At 39.8% G+C, this 21,451-nt stretch overlaps 1 protein-coding gene across 5 annotated transcripts in view; it reads left to right on the top strand.

Annotated features, from left to right (window-relative positions):
* Positions 1 to 21,451, top strand: part of ZNF385C (zinc finger protein 385C) — a 200,907-nt gene that overhangs the window by 172,138 nt on the left and 7,318 nt on the right. For all 5 annotated transcript variants that reach the window (XM_072111689.1, XM_072111688.1, XM_072111690.1 and 2 more), the window contains 4 exons: positions 8,329 to 8,471; positions 11,063 to 11,173; positions 18,165 to 18,318; positions 20,536 to 20,853. In XM_072111689.1, the coding sequence (XP_071967790.1) occupies positions 8,329 to 8,471; positions 11,063 to 11,173; positions 18,165 to 18,318; positions 20,536 to 20,853 (726 nt within the window). The remainder of the gene's footprint in view (positions 1 to 8,328; positions 8,472 to 11,062; positions 11,174 to 18,164; positions 18,319 to 20,535; positions 20,854 to 21,451) is intronic.

Raw genomic sequence — 21,451 nt, 5'->3', positions numbered from 1 at the left:
GTTATTTAATCCAAACCGTTGATGTCTTAGTCTTGATGTCTAATAGAACACAAAGCACTTATTTAACCCTTCTGCCACTGGTACTAGAGACTACTGTATGTGCAGGGGCTTATCGATTCCCAAAATGCTGCTTTTTGTATAAACTTTTTGGGAAAAAAAGGATAAAGTTTTCTTTTTGTTTTATAAGGAATTTTGTGATTTGTGTAATCATTGAATGTTCAGTAACTATGTCAATAGAGGAAAGTGCCCTTTTTCTTCTCTTACTTCGGCTTCTATCATCCGCCTTCCTTCTTTGCAAATCTGATGTTTACTTAATGTGGCGATGTCACCTGGGCATTCTCATTAAATCTAATTTATCTGTCATATACGCTGCCTTGCGAAAGTATTTGGCCCCCTTGAACTTTTCTACCTTTAGTCACATTTCAGGCTTCAAATATAAAGATATAAAATTGGGACACAATTGTGAATTGAAACAAAATGTATAAAAAAATAAATAAAATAAAAAGTGGGCCGTGCAATATCATTCAGACCTTTTACTTTCCGTGCAGAAAGCTCACTCCAGCCATTTCTCAAAGATATCCTTAAAAAGTCTTGCTTCAAGTTTTCCACAAGCCACCCGGGAGACAGCAAACATGTGGAAGAAGGTGCAATGGTCAGATGAAACCAAATTTCAACTTTTTGGCCACAATACCAGACGATATGTTTGGTACAGGTCATCACCCTGAACACACCATCCCCACCGTCACGCATGGTGGTGGTAGCATCATGGTTTGGGCTGTCCAGCAGGGACATGGAAGATGGTTGACATTGATGGGTAGATGTATAGAGCCAAATACAGGACCGTTCTGGAAGAAAACCTGCTGGAGTTGGCAAAAGACCTGAGACTGGGACAGAGATTTATCTTCAAAACTTCACAATTAAACGTATGTATATATGTGTATGTAAGTCAAAGTCCAGAACTGAATCCAATTACGAATCTGTGTAAGGAGCTGAAAACTGCTGTTCACAATCCAACCTCACTGAGCTTGAGCTGTTTTCCAAGGAAGAATGGGCAACAATTTCAGTCTCTCGCTGTGCAAAACTAATAGAGACCTGATAACCCAAGCGACCTGCAGCTGTAATCCCAGTAAAAGGTGGAGCTACAAAGTATTAATTTATGGGGGGGGGGGGGGTGAGAATAATATTACACGCCCCACTTTTAAGTGTATTATTTTTTACATACATTTAAAATATCCAATAAATTTCGTTCCATTTCACAATTGTGTACCACTTGTTGATTCTTTACCAAAAAACAACAATTTTATATGTTTATGTTTGAAGCCTGAAATGTGGCAAAAGATAGAAAAGTTCAAGGGGGCCGAATACTTTTGCACTATATATACATTTCTTCACTATATTATTAAAAAATGTACCTGTGTGAAGATAAATTTCCATAAATGTAATTATGTTTTCCTTAGAAACGTAATAGCATTTATTACCTCTGTACGGCTGTGGAACATGTAGTACTGTAACTTCAGCCCACTTCAGATGCAGAAATATTTAGTTTCTTTGCAATCCCTCCAGCTGTGCTGGTCATATCCACGGTCAGCTGTCCTATGTTTCTAAGGGACCATATAACTATATTTTTAGGAAATTAAAACATCCAATTGAAGAAATGTATGTATATGGCAGATGAATTAAATTAAATGTGAATACCCAGATGAGAATACCCCTTTAAATATATACTGAATTCTGTCTAGCTTTCAAAATAGATCATGTGCCCTCCATGTTAACCCCTTTAATATTTATTGCTAAAAGCAGGAGAGGAATTATGAAGATAATCCAAAAATTACATATTACACTGGAGAGATTTGGCTCTAATCTGTCCAGGACAGTGTTAAAGGGATAGTAACTCTTCCCCCAAGGATTATAATATGTGTATTGTAGAGAAACTAACTAATACATTTATTATTTCTATCCGTTATGAGATTTCTAACTTATTTATAAGGGAGTTCCTATTTTAATCCATATGCTAATAAGAAAGTTAGCGCTCCAGTTTGTGTCTTTAGGACACGGAGCACTGCTACTCCAGTCTGGACTACTCCCCTCACCATCAAATAACCACAAGATCTGTCTTGAGTGATTCCTTAGGTTAGAGGGGAGTGATTTAGGGAGGAATTGCAGTGTTCAGAGTAACTGCCTCATTAGCATACAGATTAAACTGGGATTATCTTGGCAAGGACATAAGGGACATAAATAATAAAGATATATTGGTAATCACAATCTATTTCACCACCAAATCCAACAGATTATAATTCTTGGTGGAAGTGCTTGGTAGACTCTCTTTAAAGTAGCCTAACCAAAACTTAAAGACACATGTATGTGCTAAAACAATAATATGTCTTCCTGAAGGTTTTCCCAATAAAGACAGAAAGGCATATACTTTACATTTTTGACTGGGGGGAGGTGGGTTGCCCAAACAGGAAAAAAAACTTGTATTGTGGGTAGTCCAATATCTACCTGTTGTGTGGAGTTCAGATCAGAAACATTTTGCAGTATTTTCCTTGGTTTACCCTTTTACCTCTTTCTTATGCAGCTAGGTGTAGCACTTATACATAGTACATTTGTAGCACTGGAGTTATGCAGTACCTGTCTCATGTCGTGCGCCTGCACTGCTTAACCTTTGTCAAAAATGTTCTTATTTCTCTAAATACAAGGTTGTTCCATGTGATTTGCCTGTACTGTGTATATTTATGATGTACAATTGTCAGCTCTTCTCTGGTGTTCATAATAAGCTTTTGTTTATGCATGTTCTTGATTTTGATATTGATTTTGTAAGTAAAAGAAATAATAAAAAATAAAATATATGATATGTTATACTGTAGTTTATTAGCATAAAAAATAGCGTGACCCGTTTACCAATACGGACTTGGAATATGGACTTATGACGATGGCACAGTTATCATCTGCCCAAAAGAGAGAGTAAACCAAGGAGTAGTGCACTTACTAAAGCATCTTATGGAGGATTCAATACTTGTCATGTTGGGGTTCTAACTGCTGGGACCCCAATCTAGCAGTTATCCACTATGCACTATACCAGAGTTTCATGCATTTTGACCCTCTCTGTTCTGCTGTTTTACTGTGATACCCATAAATGTATTCAAGATGTGGCCTAACACATAATATTGAGTAACCCCTGTCTCAGGGATGGCTCCAAGTTGCAGTAGGCCCCTGGGTGACATAACCTCAGTAGGCCCCTTTGCAGTGAACTCACATGGTGGCATTCAGAAAATTCAGACTAAAACAGTCTCCTGTTCCCTAGTTTATCATACCAAACAGCCCCTTCATGGTTATTTTATATAAGCCCCCTCACACCATATGGATTCATTACATACAGCCCCCATACTCCCATGGATTCCTTATGTACAGCCTTATATGCCCCCCCCCCCAGCAGCTCTGGCCCCAGAACTTGTCCAGGTATGCCCAATGCTGGCGCCGACCCTGCCCTGTTACTTTTTGACCTTTTGACTTCACTTAAAAGGTAGCAACTTTACTTAAACTACTTAAATAAGAAAAGCATCTTCTAGTACATCTTATGTTGTAGTGTATTGTGGTGTACAGTGATAACAAAAACATTTCCAAATTATGTCACAGAAGGACCATTTGCATTCGTAGAACCAGCCTGGAACTTGTGAAACCTCAGTCTGAACAATCGATAGATGAGGTGTAGAAAATTTCAATTTGTTGTCAGAAAGAAAAAAAGAAGTACAAGCCGACAAAGATCTATCAGTCCCGCAGTTAGGCTGGATCTCACAACATTATCAATGAGTTGGGGTGGCCAACAGCATGGCACCCTAAGTCCATTTCTGGGAGATCTTTATTCACAGCTGTTTTAAGTACTCCATCACTGGATTTTACCCAATCAAACTAGTAGGAGGGTATGAAATGTACATTCTAGAATTCCCTCTCCTATATGAAATATCACCTGTTTACCTATAAGAAAAAATCTCCTATAAAATCATCAGTTCATACTCCCCTAGTTTGGGTTTGTAGTACCTAAGAATCTCATCTTTCAGATCACATCAAGCCTGTGGTTCTGTGAGCTACAAAAGCTATGTCTTTAAAGCGGTATTCCGGGAATATGAACATCTGATACAAAAATCCATGATGCTATAAATAAATAAATGTAACAAAACGTAATGTCATTAGTCACAAAACGGAGCTTAAATAGTTTGATTTTATGATTCACAAAATTTTATGGCCTCTCTAAAGTTATCACCAAGATGGCTGCCACTGGAAACTACAGGTCCCAAGATCCTTTAGTCCTCAGTAGCTCCTCCTCCCTCTTATGCTCTGCTCCCAGTGATGATGTAACAGGTTTTCTTGGTCTGTTACCATAGTTATGATGTAACTGCCATCACCAAAACACTGGCCATAAAGCTTATATTTTAAGGGCCCATTTGTATATGAATTATGCAGATTCCTGGAATACCCCCTTTAAGTGTTTCCCTGGTTCTGTAGCTCACAAATCTGATGTGATCTGAATATTGAAATTCTTGTATTTAATGACACCAAAATAAAAAAACAAAGATAGGAACAATAGAACTGAACTCTCCCTCTTAACTCATCTCAGGCAAAATATGACTCTTCTCTGCTCACATGACGTTAGAGGAGATATTTTAATTGAGGGTGCATTAATGTCCTGCGAGGTGCAAGCAATGGTACACGGCCCATTGCTGTGGCCTAGACACAAGGTTGCGGCACAAGATTGTGTGCAAGAAGCCTGAACCATACAAAAAAATCAAATAGGTTATATTAGAAAATTAAAAAAACATAAAAGACAGGGGTGTATTTTCAAATTTTTTCAATATTTTGTATGCATTCCTTAATACATTTGATTAAAAAAGATCAAACATTAACTACAGTATATATATCTCATAACAACTTGTCTCCCAAAAAGAAGGAAAGGGTTTCGGAATGTGTTTTTATATGTAAATTTTCTTTGGTCATAAAAGGGGTGGTTCAGGCAGATAAAAAATAATCTTGTTGATCTTACCAAAAGAGCTTGTGCTGAAATGTGATAACATCCTCTATTGCATATTATATAGACCTGTTTTTTTGGTATCACAAGATGACGTCAGATTTTATTTTCTGTTGGTCTCCGTCTTGTTTGTGTCGGTCAGACTTCCTTTAAGCATCTTCTGTGTAAGTTTATAGGTCGATCTTGATACAGAGAGGGGGCCACTAAATTCTGCAAGCTAATTGACTATTAATACAACTTACCCGGCTGTGCCCTGCCACCTCTGCCCTCAGACCTCCAGGCCCCTGCAGTATTTACCACTCTTGATGTATATCGTTCTCCATTTGATTTTCTCCTGTCTTTCTTTTTATTCTTTCTATAAATATAGATTTAATTTAGTCTTTCTTTCTATAAACGATTCCCAGATTTCCCCTCGGGGGGATTTGTGAATTAATTTGAACAATGCCACGCTTGAGTGGGCCTGCTGCATTTTCTGTGCCTGTAGTTAGAAGCAGTTTGGGGACGCTGATAAGGATTTCAATAGGGCCGTTTCACCAGAAAGAGGTCATTTTATCTCTGCCAGGCTGCTGCAGTCTGTGTCTTTATGACAGAAAAGAAGCATTTTCCCCCATCTTGATGTCTAATCATTATTTTATGTTCTACAGAACACGTAGACAATAGAAGAGTAACAGGAGAAGACATGACACTGAATAGTGTAAGGCCAGGGCTGAGAAAAGAAGAACAAGCAGGGGGGTATATGCTCCTGACATAAAGGCCTAGGAGATGGCTTAGATATTTCATATGGGAATTGCTGTGATTTAATATTGCATTTACAATAGTTTTCCATTATATATATGTAATTTAGTGACCACCAGAGCTTCTGCTGGCATGTCATGCCTTATACCAGCAAGGAAGAGATACACTGTAGGTGAAATTATGAGATGGCAAAACATTTGGGTTTTATCTAAGGGGAACGGTACATAGTAAATCTGCTACAACTGTTTTGCTTTAAAGGGAACCTGTCACCAGATTTGAACATATTAAACTACAGCCCCCCTCAGGTAGGGTATGAAGTGTATTTTGTAGACTTCTCTCTTTTATGTGAAATGTCACCCTTCTACCTAAAACAAATCTGCAGAGAAGAATCATATTTGTCTGAGAAGAGTACTGAAGGAATATCCTATACATAACATTTTTTCAATTGCTAAAGACAGGAGGATACACCCTAGCATGTAAGTTTCATAGTTTCTGCTCCAGTATTGCATTCAGCATTCAGCCATGGATCCCAGACTGAGTAAAGATTTCTTTCCCAGGGCCAGCGTTCTTTTGGAAAGACAGTGTTGTCCTAGCAGTTCCCTCAATGCAGACACTTTAGGGGGGGGGAGACTTCCAAGACCTAGCAATTAACAATTTAGCCGCTTGTAGCACATAGCCCATAAATTTCCTTTATTTGTAAGGGAATTTTGTGATGCCACAGAGTGTTTTAATAGTTTAGACATGGGACAAGGCCAAGAGGAGCCTGTATGACTTTCTTAAAAGGAACAATGAAACATGTTCCTCAGTCTAGATCAGTGATGGCGAACCTGTCAGCGGCCGAGTGCCCAAACTGCAACCCCAAACCCTCATTTATCGCGAGGTGCCAACCAAAAATTAAAGCAGTAACTTATTGCTTCCTGTTCTTCAACAATGTTCAATCATACTGGCCTCCTGAGGACAGCAACACAGTAGAAAGAAGGAGGGAAAATTTGCGTCATTGTAGCTTCTTTCCAGTGTCCCTGTGTACACAGAGAATCATGGGGCCAGCAGGAGATCCTCCAAAGATAATTAGGCCCTGTCCACACATTCTCCCTCTTCCTACATTCCCAAGTAGCCAAGTAAGTCACTTTAAAATATTACTGAAAGCAGCATCTTTGCTTCCAAGTTGCTTGGAACTGCAGGAAAATTCTTTGAGTCCTGTCTGGTGTGCTGGGGCGATGGCTCGGGTGCCCACAGAAAGAGCTAGGAGTGCCGCCTCTGGCACATGTGCCATAGGTTCGCCACCACTGGTCTAGATGCTTGAGATGGGATATTACTCCAGGGATTTATTCTGATTGCTATATTGGAGATAGGAAGAATTTTTTCTTCATTATGGAATGATTGGCATCAGCTCACCTTCCCCTGGATCAATATTGTGGGATTATAGGTTGGGCTTGATGGACCAGGCTTTAGTCAACTATGATACAATGATGTGTTGAATCACATGCAAATAATCAGCTTCTAAATTCACATGGGCCATATTACTGCTATACCAACAAAGAACCCTATGACCATACAGTTGTATGGTCTGCAAAATGTGTTTTTAGAATTTTTTTTAACCCACAGATTAAGCCTTGATTCCTTGACCTGGCATTATTAAAGGGAATCCATCACCATAATTTACCTACCCAAACTAACTGCTATGTTACGTAGAGCTATGCCTATACATGCTACCCCTGCATTTTTTGTATTCCATCTGCTCCTTCTGTGTCAAAAGTTTTAGAAAGAGTAGCTGAACAATACAAAGTAAGTCACAGGTGACATGTTTCAGTTATTTCAGGAAGTTAGTAGCAAATTACCTTTAGACCTCATAACTTTATTGATTTTTAAAGTTGATAAAAGGGGTGTTCCAGTAATCAGCATAAATCATATTCAAATAGGTCATTAAAATATAAGCTAATATGTAATTAGTTGTTATTAAAAATTTTGTTCCCCTAGCAAAAAAATACTGTGGACATACACTATAATGACGAATTAAAATGCTACCGGCCCTTTAATCAGTCCTGTGACTTTGTCCCTGTGGAAGAGACACAGGACAGAAGATGGCAGCTGGTCACATGTCCAAATCATATGTCCTGCACCTGCCAGGGCAGGTCATGTGATCATCACTATGTTTGGCTGTAGTTGGTTGGTTGCAGTGCATCTAGTATGACCAGTGTTGTTGTGAGACCCATCACAGTATGGTAATGTGCAGTGATGGCAGTTACACACATCATTACTATGATAACAAAGCAGGACAGTCTGTTACATCATCACTGGGAGCCGAGCATAAGGGGGAGGAGCTGTTACTGAGAACAGAAGGATCATGGGACTTGTAGTTGTAGATGACGGCCATCTTGGAGATAACTTCGCCTACTTTAGCATAACTATAAAATTTTGTGAATCATAAAATCAAACTATTTGAAATCTGTTTTGTGACTCATGACATTGGGATTCATTGTATGTGTTTATTTATAGTATTATGGTTTTTTTGTATCAGACCTTCATATTCCTGGAATACCCCTTTAACCATTGTAACACTTCTTATGTTGTAGGTGCGCCAACTCCTGGAGGTCCACTGTTGGCTTCTCTAGGGATACCCAGCCGACCAATCCAAACACATTTGGACATCAAGCATCTTCTCACATTCAGGATCAATGGTGTCTCTCCGCTTAGCCTCTTCCCAAACTTCAATGCGGTAGGTATTTTGATTATTCAACTCACTCTGTATTATAAAATGGAAATGTGAGTCTCATTTAACAAAGGACTTTTGTAGTTTTATTGTTCACTCTCAATCACATACCAAAATATATATTTACCACATTTTTTACTGATGAAGAATATCGGTGAAGTTTAAAGCTGCTTCTGTTGTAGTGTAGCGGGAGGTAGGGCTACTGTATGTAAAACAATTGTCTTGGTGGGTTTACAGGTTGGGAAAGTTTACCAAACCCCAAATGCACATGTATTCCTGACATCTGCTAGTTCAACCATGTGTTAAAATTAAGATTCACAATAAAGCTTCATTGCATAGACCTTTCATAACTTAAGTTGATCAATGCAGAAGGGGCCTAAAGATCAGTGTCACAGGCGCTACCCCGGCCCCGGACTAACCTCTCCACGCTCCTGCTCCAGTCCGGACTAGGCCCTGCACGTGTCCCCGCTCCCTAGGGCGCCCGCGCGGCACTACTCAGAGATTTAAAGGACCAGCGCACATGTTATTGGCGCTGGCCACTTCCGGGTCTGCATTTAATCTTTGATCTTCAAGCCATTCCTGTGAAGAGAAAGCCTCCTGTGTCTCCAGCGTTCCCGCGTCTCCAGTGTGTTCCTGTGTTCCATTCCTGTGTATCCTGTGTTCCAGTTCCTCAACCTGCGTTTCTCTTCCGTGTGCCAGTCCGTTCCTGCATTCTTGTTCTGTGTGCCAGCTCCCGTGTTCCTGCCGTGAGTCCTAGTGTTCCTTCCAGCATTGTTCTCCCGCTGTCACCCCGGGCTCGGACTATCTCCTGGATTGCTACCTTGGCTGCCAATGCGAATAAGTCCCACCCATTGAAAGACCTGGTGGTACCCCGCTGCTTCAAGACAATCCCACTTTGCGGTGGGCTCTGGTGAAGACCAGGTGCCCCTTATACTCCGGTCCCAGTTGTCGGCTAGTACCATCTCCCGTGGTGGTCCAGAGGGTCCACAAACTCTGAATCCTGACAGTAGCAATCATTAAATTACCAGCATCCAGATCTTCACCATGTCCTTAATACATCTCTAGGAGGATTGGGAGATCTTTAACACAAACTGCTAAGCTTTGCTTTACCTAATTGGCACCTTGAAAGGAGGTCCCCAATACATCAAGCATGACCTACAAGAAGCCAAGTGGCAAGCTTTGAAGAGTAAGACTTTGCAAGTGTATGGTATATTAGTATCTAATAAAACTTTTAGGTTTAAAATATTCACTTATGTTTTAAGATGTTCCATAGGTGACCATGAGGTCTAATCAATACTCAGAACCACATGAAGAATAAGGACAATCTAAAGAAAATGTTGCTATGGGCTTGATCTCATTTGACACAGGTTTTGATTCTTGTTGTTTCTGCTCTGGAAAGAAAGTAAAAAAGTAAATCTTATTTTTGGGAATGACCAAACAGAGTATATCTATAAGCCCTGTGGACAGAAATAATTTCTAGAGATAGAGTCTTCTGTTAAGAGTAAAAGAAAAATAGACAGAGAATCAAGTCTTTGTTAGATGACTTTTCCCAATCTATAATGCCAGCATTGTGCTCGCTCCTGGCCTGAGGCTTAGCAAGATTATCTTATCTCCAGTATGACTGTCAGGAGAGAGCCTGCGTTTTAAGGCCGATCGTATTTCTTTGCGAAACTATTTAGCCAAGGAGACAGGTGCATCTGTCTTCAAGGCACAAAGCTGGGAGGGCGAGAGGTGTTATCAGGGCCCCAAATTCCATTCAGAGAAGTGGGCCGCATGACAATGTGTGATGATTAATGGGCTGTCTGAGATTCCAACTTCACCACCACCACCACATCAGCCAATGCGTCACAAAATTAGTCACTTCGTGTCCGCATATGTGCGCAAAGCGTTTCATACTGTTTACAATGGAAGAATCAAGTGACACAACATGTATTTCATTTGCTTCATAAGTTGTTTTATATGTAGCAAAAGAGTCAACGTTAATATACAGAGGTCCTCATTTATAGTATAGGGTCAAGTATGTTGCTTGATCTTCAAGCATAGTGCATGGTCTTGTAGTATTGTGCTGGGTCCTTAAGTAGCGTTCTAGGTCCTCCAGTAGGATGTTAGGTTTTGTCAACAAACACAAGAGGACTTGGGGTTTGTTCCTTTTCATGATGATTCGGATTCATCTACTAACAGTGTAGTCCTTAGAAGAAGTTCTGTGCAGGAATTGCGACCAGCCATGATTAGATTCATTCTCTCCAAAGGTCCTTTATAAGCTGCATAGCCCTGTGGTAGATACACCTTTCTGGTATTTAAGCTATATCTTATTCAATTGAAGAGGGATAGGCTGCCATGCCAGATACAGTCCATAACACTCATTATGGAAATTTGAGTAACATCTGTGTAGGGTTTGCATGTTCTTTAGTTGTAGGCTGTTATCTTCAAGCTTGAAAGCCAAGTCTTGGGAATATACTGTACTCACCAAATAGTCATGGTATGTTTATGAGAGTGAACGAGTGATGAAGGTGATGGGTATTTGTTTCATAAGTAAATGCATTGAGTTGGGCCAGTGATTCACTGTAGTGAAGTTGTTGAATTCCTAATCTTTGCAGATGGACCCGGTGCAGAAGGCAGTCATTAATCATACATTTGGTGGACCTTCTCCTCCAAAAAGAAAACCTTTTATATCCTGCAACATTTGTCATCTTAGGTTCAACTCCCTGGTAAGTGCAATGTATATTGTTTTGCAAGCACATGACATCAGTGAAACATGCTATGTAGTATATGGAATCTGTATAACTTCTCATCTACCATATGGACGTTTTCCTTAGTAGCCATATGTCTACAAACCTACCAAACAAGCCTTGAACCAAGAACGGAGCACACAGCAGTTGTAAAGTACCGTAGTAGAGCACAATAAACGTGCACCACATAGGATCTAGACTACCAGACTATTAGATGGTCTAGCTTGGATTGTACATTTTTGTATATCTTCATCATAATAGGATTATTATACACTCTTTTTACATGTACACTGATTTTTCATAGGGTCATTCTTAAGGCACATTTCAAGAACATACAGTTATTGCTGACTAGAAAGTGCTGTAGTAAATGTAGTATATTATTACCCAATAGAGATTTATTTTATTATATACAATAGAATTATAATCCTTAGAGGCAATGCTACAAAAATAAATTTTATTATATTATTATTCTGTTTTATTAATCTCAATATAAAAAAGTGTAGTATTTAGTAGTAGTCCATCCACCATTAGATTTCACATATCCCATTCTATGGTAGGTCATTTCCAAAGCAGTATGTTGAAACCATGTCCAGGAAAGTCAGTGGGGGTCATTTATTATGACCTTGAAAACAGAAAACTGGTGGTGTTTTTATTTCCTTTTTGCGCCTCTTGTGTCTTTATTTATGTAGTGTCAGCTCCACAATATTGTTTTTTTCCGTCACTCTTGCCTTTTTCTTTTTTTGGGTGCAAAATTCTGGCACCACTTCTATTTTTACAACTCGCTTTGTTGCCCAATTTTTGCCGCAAAAAGAGAGCAGTTAAAAGCATGTCTAGGGAGTTTTAAACCTTTTAGTCAATTCATTAATCCCTGACGCCACAAACTTATATCCCACTGAAAAATAAAGCAAGCATGGTTCTAGCGCCACCCTGCGCAAAATTGCCCATAAGTGTTATTCTGTGTAATGCCTCTGGCTTGATGCACATGACTGTGAAAAACGGCAACTTGCCGCCTGTTTTTTGAACGGAGGGCATACAACTGCACTAAATGCAATACATTTTAACGGATCAATGATATCATGATCAATCTAACAATAAAGTAGAGCATGTTGTAGTCAGAAACGTTTTTTTATGGATCACTCATAGACTATAGAGAAAAGGGGTGCCAAATGCATGTTAGCAGCTGGTTTTCAAGTATCCTCTTGCTTATGTGCATATACCCTGTCTTGCTTGTCTAAGCCAGAACAAGGACACACTAAAGTGTATGGGTCCATGCACATCTACGATTTTCTTTATTGTTCGCCGGAGAGTGCAATGAAAATTGTAGCATGACATAACAGCAGAATCCGCGCATAGACGTCGATGGGAGCATGAAAAAAAAGTTTTCCAGACTCTCTGATTTGTGGACCAACACAAGTCCAAGTGCGTGAACGGCATGCTCAAACTTTTGTTACTAAGTTTTCCATAATTTATATTCACTGGGCCTAACATCTTACTTCACCTTTTTTTTATAAAATATACTCAGGCTGACATTAGACTCCATTTATATATGTTTCACTGCATAATAAATTCTGTGTATGTGCTGAAAAGAAACCTATAGCCCATTTTCCGAGGAAGGTATACCCTTTTACGTTGTCTTTGCTACTAGGGCATCTCAAAACTGTACACAGTGGTGGCAGCATATAAAATGTATAGGCGGTCCCTGACTTAAGGACACTCGACTTACTGGCAACCCATAGTTACAGATGGACCTCTCTGACCACTGTGATCTCTGGTGAAGCTCTCTGGATACTTTTATTTAGTCCCAGGCAGCGATGATCAGCTGTAAAGTGTTTGTATTAAAGCTTTATTGATTATCCTTGTTCCTATGACAGCACAAAATTTTGAAAACCCAAAAGATAAATTGGCTGGAGCTACAATTATAAAATATACCTGTTACAAATTCAACTTAAGAACAAACCTAATCAACCCATCTTGTATGTAACCCGGGCACTGCCAGTATATTTTATTCTATTATTCATACTATATATCATTCTCTAGTGCCATTTTTTTAATCTTTCATACCTGGCAACTGTAAGGATTATTTTTTTGTATGTGCCATGTATGTAAAACAGAAGCCTGTTTATGTCAAATTAAAGAAATAACGTGATAACAATGTGTCCTTTTTGTTCCATGGATTTTTTTTTCTTGCAATTTGAGTTGCATTTGCACAAATCAAGCCTAAAACTGGGAATAAAACTAATAGTGCTAGGCTTCAATTTTCTCTTCGTAGTTAACCCTCCCACAGCGATGGCAATGGGTCAGTGAACATGTGGATACACAAGCGCTGCCGAACCTGTAGGCATTTAATGCCCAAGCTAATTCTTATTTGGTCTAAGATTACCAACTGTGCCAGTTACAAGCTATTAGTACAGCAGAAACCATTAGACCCCTGTGGAGACATTTGGATACAGGCAGTGTGCCTTACTTGTCTATTTAGCATTAGATCTGTAGATTATGACGGAGATAAAAACAATATCAATGGCATGGAGATGATACTCCAGTATCATATATATTAGGCTCTAGTCTTAAGAAGTAAAGGCGGTCATGGGGGAGGGGGCGGCAGGCATATTTTTTTGTTTGCAGAAAGAGAAGTTAAATTTTCTTTTTTCCATCGTCTGCATCTTAACAGTATTGGCTGACCTTGCTATATTTGCCATCATAGGAATAAAAAGCAATTAAAATTGGCTTCAAAGCCCCAGGCTGGTGCTACAGGAACAAGGTCTGCAAGTGCAAAATTACCCCTAGTTGATGCAATAACTATATAGTATTAATAAGATGATGAGCACAGTAGTGCAGGGGGATAGTATTCACTTTTGTGCCACTTTCTAATCCCCTACACATGATTCCGGGATGTTCATTTCATGGATTTCCTTGCAGTGAAGATGCTTCTGCAGCATCAGATTATCCGTGTTCAGTGTTGTGCTCAAAGCCTTGGTCGGTGGCATTTTCCTTCTGTCCCAGTGTGAACCCCGGCTCCCTGTGGTCTCCAATCAACATGCTGATTTGATGTCTATCCGCAGGCTACCACCCCCACAGAGAGGAGCCATGTCTCTCCTTCCCTGCGGCACTTATTCCTGTTCTCCAGTCTTTTTGTATCTAAGAAGTAGTACAGTCTGCTTTGAGGGTTAAAATCAATAGATAATTGATACAAACTCATACAAGATGTGCTGGACATCCAGTTTAGTTCAATTCACTCCAATGAGGCTGACAATGTGTACTTAAGATTTAGAAGAATATTGATCATGCAAAATGATATAGAAAGAGTCGCTGGGCCTGGCAAAATAGGATTAGATAAATGATCAGATGATAAATATTGGGTCAAATGTACAAAATAAACCAGAGTACTTAAACATATTGGGCTGTAGAAGGAGTTACAGATAAGGGGTAAGTCCAAGTAAAAACACCAAACAATCTCTAAAAAGTTAAGAAGCGTCACCAAGCTACTATTTCTAGAAAAATAAAGAATTAAACATCCAATGTTAGTGTGTCTCACCACACTCCTTATGCTAAAGGCCTTTCTCCTAAGCAAAACCTGTTCACACTGATGTAGATCCACCATTGCATTTTTTCTCGAGGTGCTAGTTTGAATATTACAGATCCATGGTGTAGATCCCACAAATAAATAGCTTCTTTTATATTAACTCTGAAAATCATCATAAAATCATGCCAGAAAGCCCAGATGGCGAAACGCAGGTTCAGGCTAGCAATTCTTTGATTTCACCAAAAGTGCTGGATTTTTATCACAAATGTGAGTATATTAAATACATTAAATTCCATACTCCATACATCTAGCTCCAGGAGGGAACCTTCAGCATTGTGTGAATAAACGCAAAAGTGGATCATCAGTACGAATAGGTCATAAATGATTTGGATGAGAAAGAACTGGATCTTATATAGCTCTTTTATGGACTATAGCTCTTTTATGGACTATTTTAGGCATAAGTAGTGTGTTGAGAAACATGCCAAAGTAATGTTGTGAGAAAAACTTAATAGGGTTTGATGCATGGCCAGGAATTGCAACCATTTTCTACCTTATGCCACCTTCACTTCAAGTGGGCATGGATAGGGCACGTAATGGCATTCCTGCCACACTAACTACAACTTACAGGTCGAAGCCTTAATAAATCCCCCCATGACTTCCGATTCCTGCTTATACCTCATGCACATGGACGTTTGCTAGCCATTCTTTCACAGCTAGCACCTGCCTCCATGTACTTCTATAGAGTCATGCCCATGGTCATGGATTCCACAACCTCAAGCATGAGCCCATCTTTAGAGCAGGTCCTATCTTTGCAGCTTCTCCTGTCCAGAAAACTGGTCTAATCAGGACTCTCATTGTATCTGGGAGGAGTCCTCCCAGTATTTACTCTGCTTCTTAATTAAAAATCCCTAGAAATCATATAGATCTAAAAACTTCTCTCTCCTGCTTAGCTTCTCTCTCTTGCTCTCTCTCTCTCTCATCTTACAGGTTCATTCGCATTTGATTTAATGCATTTGCCATATACATCCATTCATTCAATTGGATGTTATTTTCTCTTAGAAACAAGATTGTTTCCCTTGGATATGACCATCGCTGCTGCAGTGATTGCACAAAGAAGCAAATCGTTTTAGTGTATGAAATGGTTTGGAGGTACTGTATGTCCCACTGCCGTCCTGTGATAATGAGTGCCAGATCCACATTTTCGGGAGTCTCAATAGCACATGCCTGGCCACTGCTGGAAGAGTGTGGGGATGGTTGTATCCAAGGAGAACTATCTAGTTTCTTAATGACAACATGACTACATTTATGGGACAATATACTGACGCTGGTATATTTTTTAATAACATCCAAATGAAGAAATGTATGTATATGGAAGTTGAATTACATTAAATGAGAATTCCCAGATGGGAATACCCCTTTAAGCTTTTCTATAGGCCCAGTGTCATGGTGAAGTTATGGAGATACATACAATACAAGACAAGAGTTTAGGCAGCACCATTAGGCTGGAAGAATTTTTGCCACATCATTATTGCAGCATCAAGAAATCTGCAGTGATTTTTCCAGTCAGAAGCGTAATGTAAACCTTTCAGGCCCAAAGTCCACATCCGTACTATCACTTACCCGCACCCTCAACTATAATGTATCTTAAACAATCGTTTATTTGAGTTCTATTTTAACCTAATGTACATTGTGTGATTTTGTAAAACAAATTTGCCCTTTGTGAATATTTGAAGGTCACATTTTTATTTGAGAATATTTTTTTCTCTCCTGCATATCCATCTGTCACAGGTTAAAAAAAGGGGGTTAAGAGAAGGTGCGCTGCACAGCGCCTGATTGCCAGACTGGCTTTTCTCCCCTGCATTGTCAGTCTCTGCTCAGCTGCGAGTTTCCCCCTCCCGTCTCTCATTGTGGCCGAGTCTTATCAGCATCTTGCAGGCTCGCCATCAGTATGCACCTCATTATCCCTACATAATGTCCTCTGAATGCAAATAGATCGGCAGCCGGCATGAAGCCCCCATGCAGTTGACTGGATGTACAAATTTCCATCATGCTCGGCTCTGTGTAATTCCCCCACCTTCCGGTGGTTAGTTCTTGCTGTAGTAGATAATGTTACAGCATCTGTGTGTGTCTTTCTTGGGGCTCCCCTATCTTGATTTAGGAAAACGACATTTGTGGAAGCACCTGCTCTCTACCAGGACATCTAGCGGCACAGGTTACTCCTGCTCAAATGAGAATGTTTGTTACTTCTAATTTCTTACCATGAAACGTATTTATATTAGGATTCTTCGGCACAACAATCTTGTACATCACAAATATCATTTTGGTTATTTTGCAGTAACTTTCCAATGGCTGTGGTCGCTGATCCATTATAAACTATTGCATTCAGTGAGGCTGTGTGTGGTCCAGTTCAAAATCAGAATGCAATTGCCAGATTTTCCTGCCATGTCCCCCAAGGCATAACTAAAAAAAGGCAGGGCTTTTTCCCACTTAAAAAAATAAATATATTTGTATACTCACACATGGGAGTTACAATCACACATCTATACACACATATAGAGTATATACACACAGATGCAGTGCAATAAATAAATGTACAGCATATATACAGACACCATACACCATAAAGACATACAGCATATATACATCACATATATGTTACATACATATTATATTGTACAATGTACATCCTCTGCTCTTTAGTATGTTAGATGACGAGGCCCCCTGAAACTGCGGGCCCCATAGCATCTGTAGTTGGGGTTAGGCCCCAGCATGTGCATCTTACTGTAAGGACATGTTCACAAGGCAGATTTTGATGCAAAAAATGCAGCTCAAAATCCAACCAGAATATGCCTCATATTGATTTGAATCCACAAGCTGAAAGATCCACTAATAGAAAGAAGAGTAAAGTGCTCTGTTTTCCACTGTTTAAAAAAAGGCAAAATCTGTGCCATAAAAACTATTATGGGACTAAGCAATAATACCAAACATGTCCCATGAAACAGATTAGCTATTTCTTAGAGAAAAAAATTGTTACTAATTTTCAATATTCATCTGAGACTGTACTTGTGAGTGCCGGATCCACAGACAGAGCCAAGGGCCGAGGACAGGACTCTTGCATTATAGTAAAGAAGTTTTCACCGATAGAGTATGGCGTACAAAAACACAATCCGGCCTAGACATCACTCCGGAGTATAGAAAAATCAGTCAAAATTGTCCTTGCTTCCAACAATCATAAGATATTGTCATCATCATGTCTGTAGTGGGATATAGAATAATGAATTTATTACAGATAACATTGAGACCCTCAGGTTAACAATTATTGTGCATGAAGCCAAGTTTGCTTTGATTTGTCAAATATTCTGCTTAGAAGCTTGTAGCTAGAGAGGCAGCAGATGATAATTCAAGCAACAGTCAATAATCAGCATGGCTCTCTGATCTTCTGTCTTGCAGAACCAAGCCGAAGCTCATTACAAGGGTCACAAGCATGCACGCAAGCTCCGAGCCTTGGAGAACGCGCGGCACAAGCAGAAGACGCACGGTAGTCGAGAAAGGCCAGCGCTCCCCCCAGTGGACACCAAAAGGAACACAGATACCCTCAATGAAAGTAAGAATTCCTATTCCTGAATACCCTGAACCTCAACCATCCTGCTTTAATAAGGAATTGCTTAATATTTAACCGTTATATAAATTCTAATCTCCAGATCTCTTATGTAACCTGAATTCCTTCTTGCTCATTCAGCCAGTATTAAAAATATAAAAATACATCAAGCTTTATGGTAATACAAGGATGAGAATCCTCTTTGATGTCCGTCATGGATGTTAACATATCCCATGTCGGAGGATGGAGATAAGCCCAGCACAGAATTTGTTAATTGCTTTTGAACTTGCTGGTGGAGATAATTGCTTGATTGTCCCAGCAGGGATCCCGTCCCTATTGTCCCCTCGTACGGGAAGAAAATTACACAAATTCACAGAAGCAATTGGTAAATGTGGCAGCTGAAGAACGGTGAGAGGAAATGTAACCTTCACAGTCAGGCTGTGCATAGTGTACTAGTCTCTGCTACTCCAACTTATACAGTAGTATTAGAGGGCGTGTTACCAAAATGTTTTGAAGGTCGATGCAAAAGACAATGGATATGTTAAACAAGTCCTAATAAATGAAAATGGAAAGGCCCCAAGTAAAAGGGAAATTTTGAAACCATCAAATATCAACAAGGAGTAGATTTGCCTTTTTAGTGCCCCAATCAAAGTTAAAGGGGCATTTCCACTTCGGAAAATTAATGTTATGGTTTGTATAAAATAATAACATTTTCCAATATACTTTCTCTATTAATTCCTTAACGTTTTCTAGATCTCTGCTTGCTGTCCTCTTATAGAAAGCTTTATTGTTTACTTCCAGTGACCATGGTCACACAGGTGCACGGCTCATTATGTTACAGACAGTAATCAGAGCTGTGTGATATAACGAGCCGTGCACCTGTGTCACTATGGTCAGATTTCTGTCCACTGTAGATAATCATTGAGGATTTCTATAGAGTGACAGCAAGCAGAGATCCAGAAAACAGTGAGGAATTGATACAGACAGCATATTGGAAAATGTATAACTTTTTATTTTTCAAACAATATCAATTACTTGTGAAATGGGAACATCCCTTTAATGCACAGCTCAACTCAGAATGACAGAGCATCAAGTCAGCCATAGCTTTAAACTGCATTGGAGTCCTACAGTCAGGAAGTAAGACTTCTCCTTACGGGGATTGACAGTTTGCTGCCTTATAGACGTATACAGACTTATAGCCATTGATTCTCCACTAGGGAATTCTGGGAAATATGCAAATATGTTTTCCAAGGTGGGAAATTGAAAAAAATGCCTCCTTTTTCTACTTTGAAAGGCAGCCCCCTTATCACCAAGTAGGACCTACAAGAACCCTAATAACATGATGTGGGATTAAGCCAAACCACTATATATATTCTAGAACAGTGTTGGCGAACCTATGGCACGGGTGCCAGAGGTGGCACTCGGAGCCCTCTTTTTGGGCACCCAAGCCATCAACATAGCACTCGACATAGAACTCAAAGAATCATCCTGCAGTCCCAGGCGACTCAATAAATGCTGTTCTCGATGCTATTTTAAAGCAACACATTCTTGATTGCTTGGGACTGCAGGAAGAGGTAGAACATGTGCAAAGGGGAGGATTATCTTTAGAGCTCCTCTAGGCTTTTTCCTGTACAGGGGGACCATAGCAAGATGCCACAACATTAGTCCAAATTTGCCCTTCTTCTTTCAACTGTTGTGTTGTCCTCTAGAGGCCGATATGATTAAAAGTTGTGGTAGAACAGGTATCAATAAATTACTACTTAAATTGCAGTGCTGGCACTATGCAATAAATAAGTGTGTTTTGGTTGTAGTTTGGGAACCCGGTCTCTAAAAGGTTCGCCATCACTGCTTTAGAAGGAACAGACTCCCAACTGTAGACAGCGCAATACAGTACACTGTAGGGAACTGGTTTAGCTGAGTAGGAGGTTTGTGACTAGGGTCAGGAAGTAACATTTCTCCTTATGGAGTTTGCCAATTTAGGCTGCATTATAGGCGTATGAAGATGTATGGCCGTTGATGCTTCACTAATGGATTCTGGGAAATATGCAAATATATTTTCCAAGGTGAAGGATATAGGTTATTGTTCTGCTTTCTGAAACAACTGGTCTATGAGAAAGGACTGCATCCCACTGGCCTATTAATATAACCTAATATTATGAAATTTTGGGTGTTCTCCTAATAGTGTAAGAATTTGCATCATTAAATGAGTCTGTATTTTTGTAGATTTAGAAACACAGAGTGAAATTGGAAGGCTGAGTGAGGCTGAGGCAGAAGGAAGTCCACGCACACCGACCCCAGAACCATCCAGTGCGGACCAGGAGGATGACTGTAGCTCTCCAGAGACTTCAGACAGCTCCGCAGAGCTAATGGACACAAGCACCCTGGTTCCTGATGCACCCTACAGTCCTGAGAAGGGTTCAGAGGACAGCTGCACATCAGCACAGGACAGCGAGAAGGATCGTAAGAATAGGGAACACTTGTACTGTGCCACATGCAAAGTCACTGTGAACTCAGCATCTCAACTAGAGGCTCATAATGCCGGTGAGTGAGGTCATACCCCTGTCATATTCTCCATTGTGCTATTACTAAGGCTTCCAAATAGCGTACGGCAACTTTTACACAGCTTTTTACAAATCAGTAATACAATGCCCCCCACCCCCCCACCCCCGTATATGATGGCTCATTATGAATTTACTGCTGAAAACTGTAATGGGCCAGGAGATGGATTATATATATTATATTGTATGCTGCCAATAGGAGGATATGAATGAAGAGGTGGAAAGTGAGAAATGCAGCAAGACAGAGAGATGCTACAGAAGATTTTACGTGTTGTGGGAATTGGGAAGAAAGATTTCCTCTTGTCTATTTGTGCTGTGTAAGGGAGACCGCATACCAGCTAGTGTCCTCCTACTGTGATGTTGACCTTAGGAAGACAGACAATTATTGGTGGAGAAATCTTGGGTGATTTTGTGGATTGAAAAACAGTCCTTTCTCTCTTGCTATCAGCCGGTCTCCCACAAAGTTCATTTGTATATTTCTTGTATTTATCTCGTTTTAGGTTTTTTAATATCTACAGTGCCTTGTATTAATTGAAAATAATGAAAAGAAAGTTCTATGGCACTTACTAATTACTGTAAAA

The sequence above is a fragment of the Engystomops pustulosus genome, chromosome 6 (assembly GCF_040894005.1).
Source record: "Engystomops pustulosus chromosome 6, aEngPut4.maternal, whole genome shotgun sequence".
Classification (NCBI taxonomy): Eukaryota; Metazoa; Chordata; class Amphibia; order Anura; family Leptodactylidae; genus Engystomops; species Engystomops pustulosus.
This window is presented reverse-complemented; position numbering and strand designations above follow the sequence as displayed.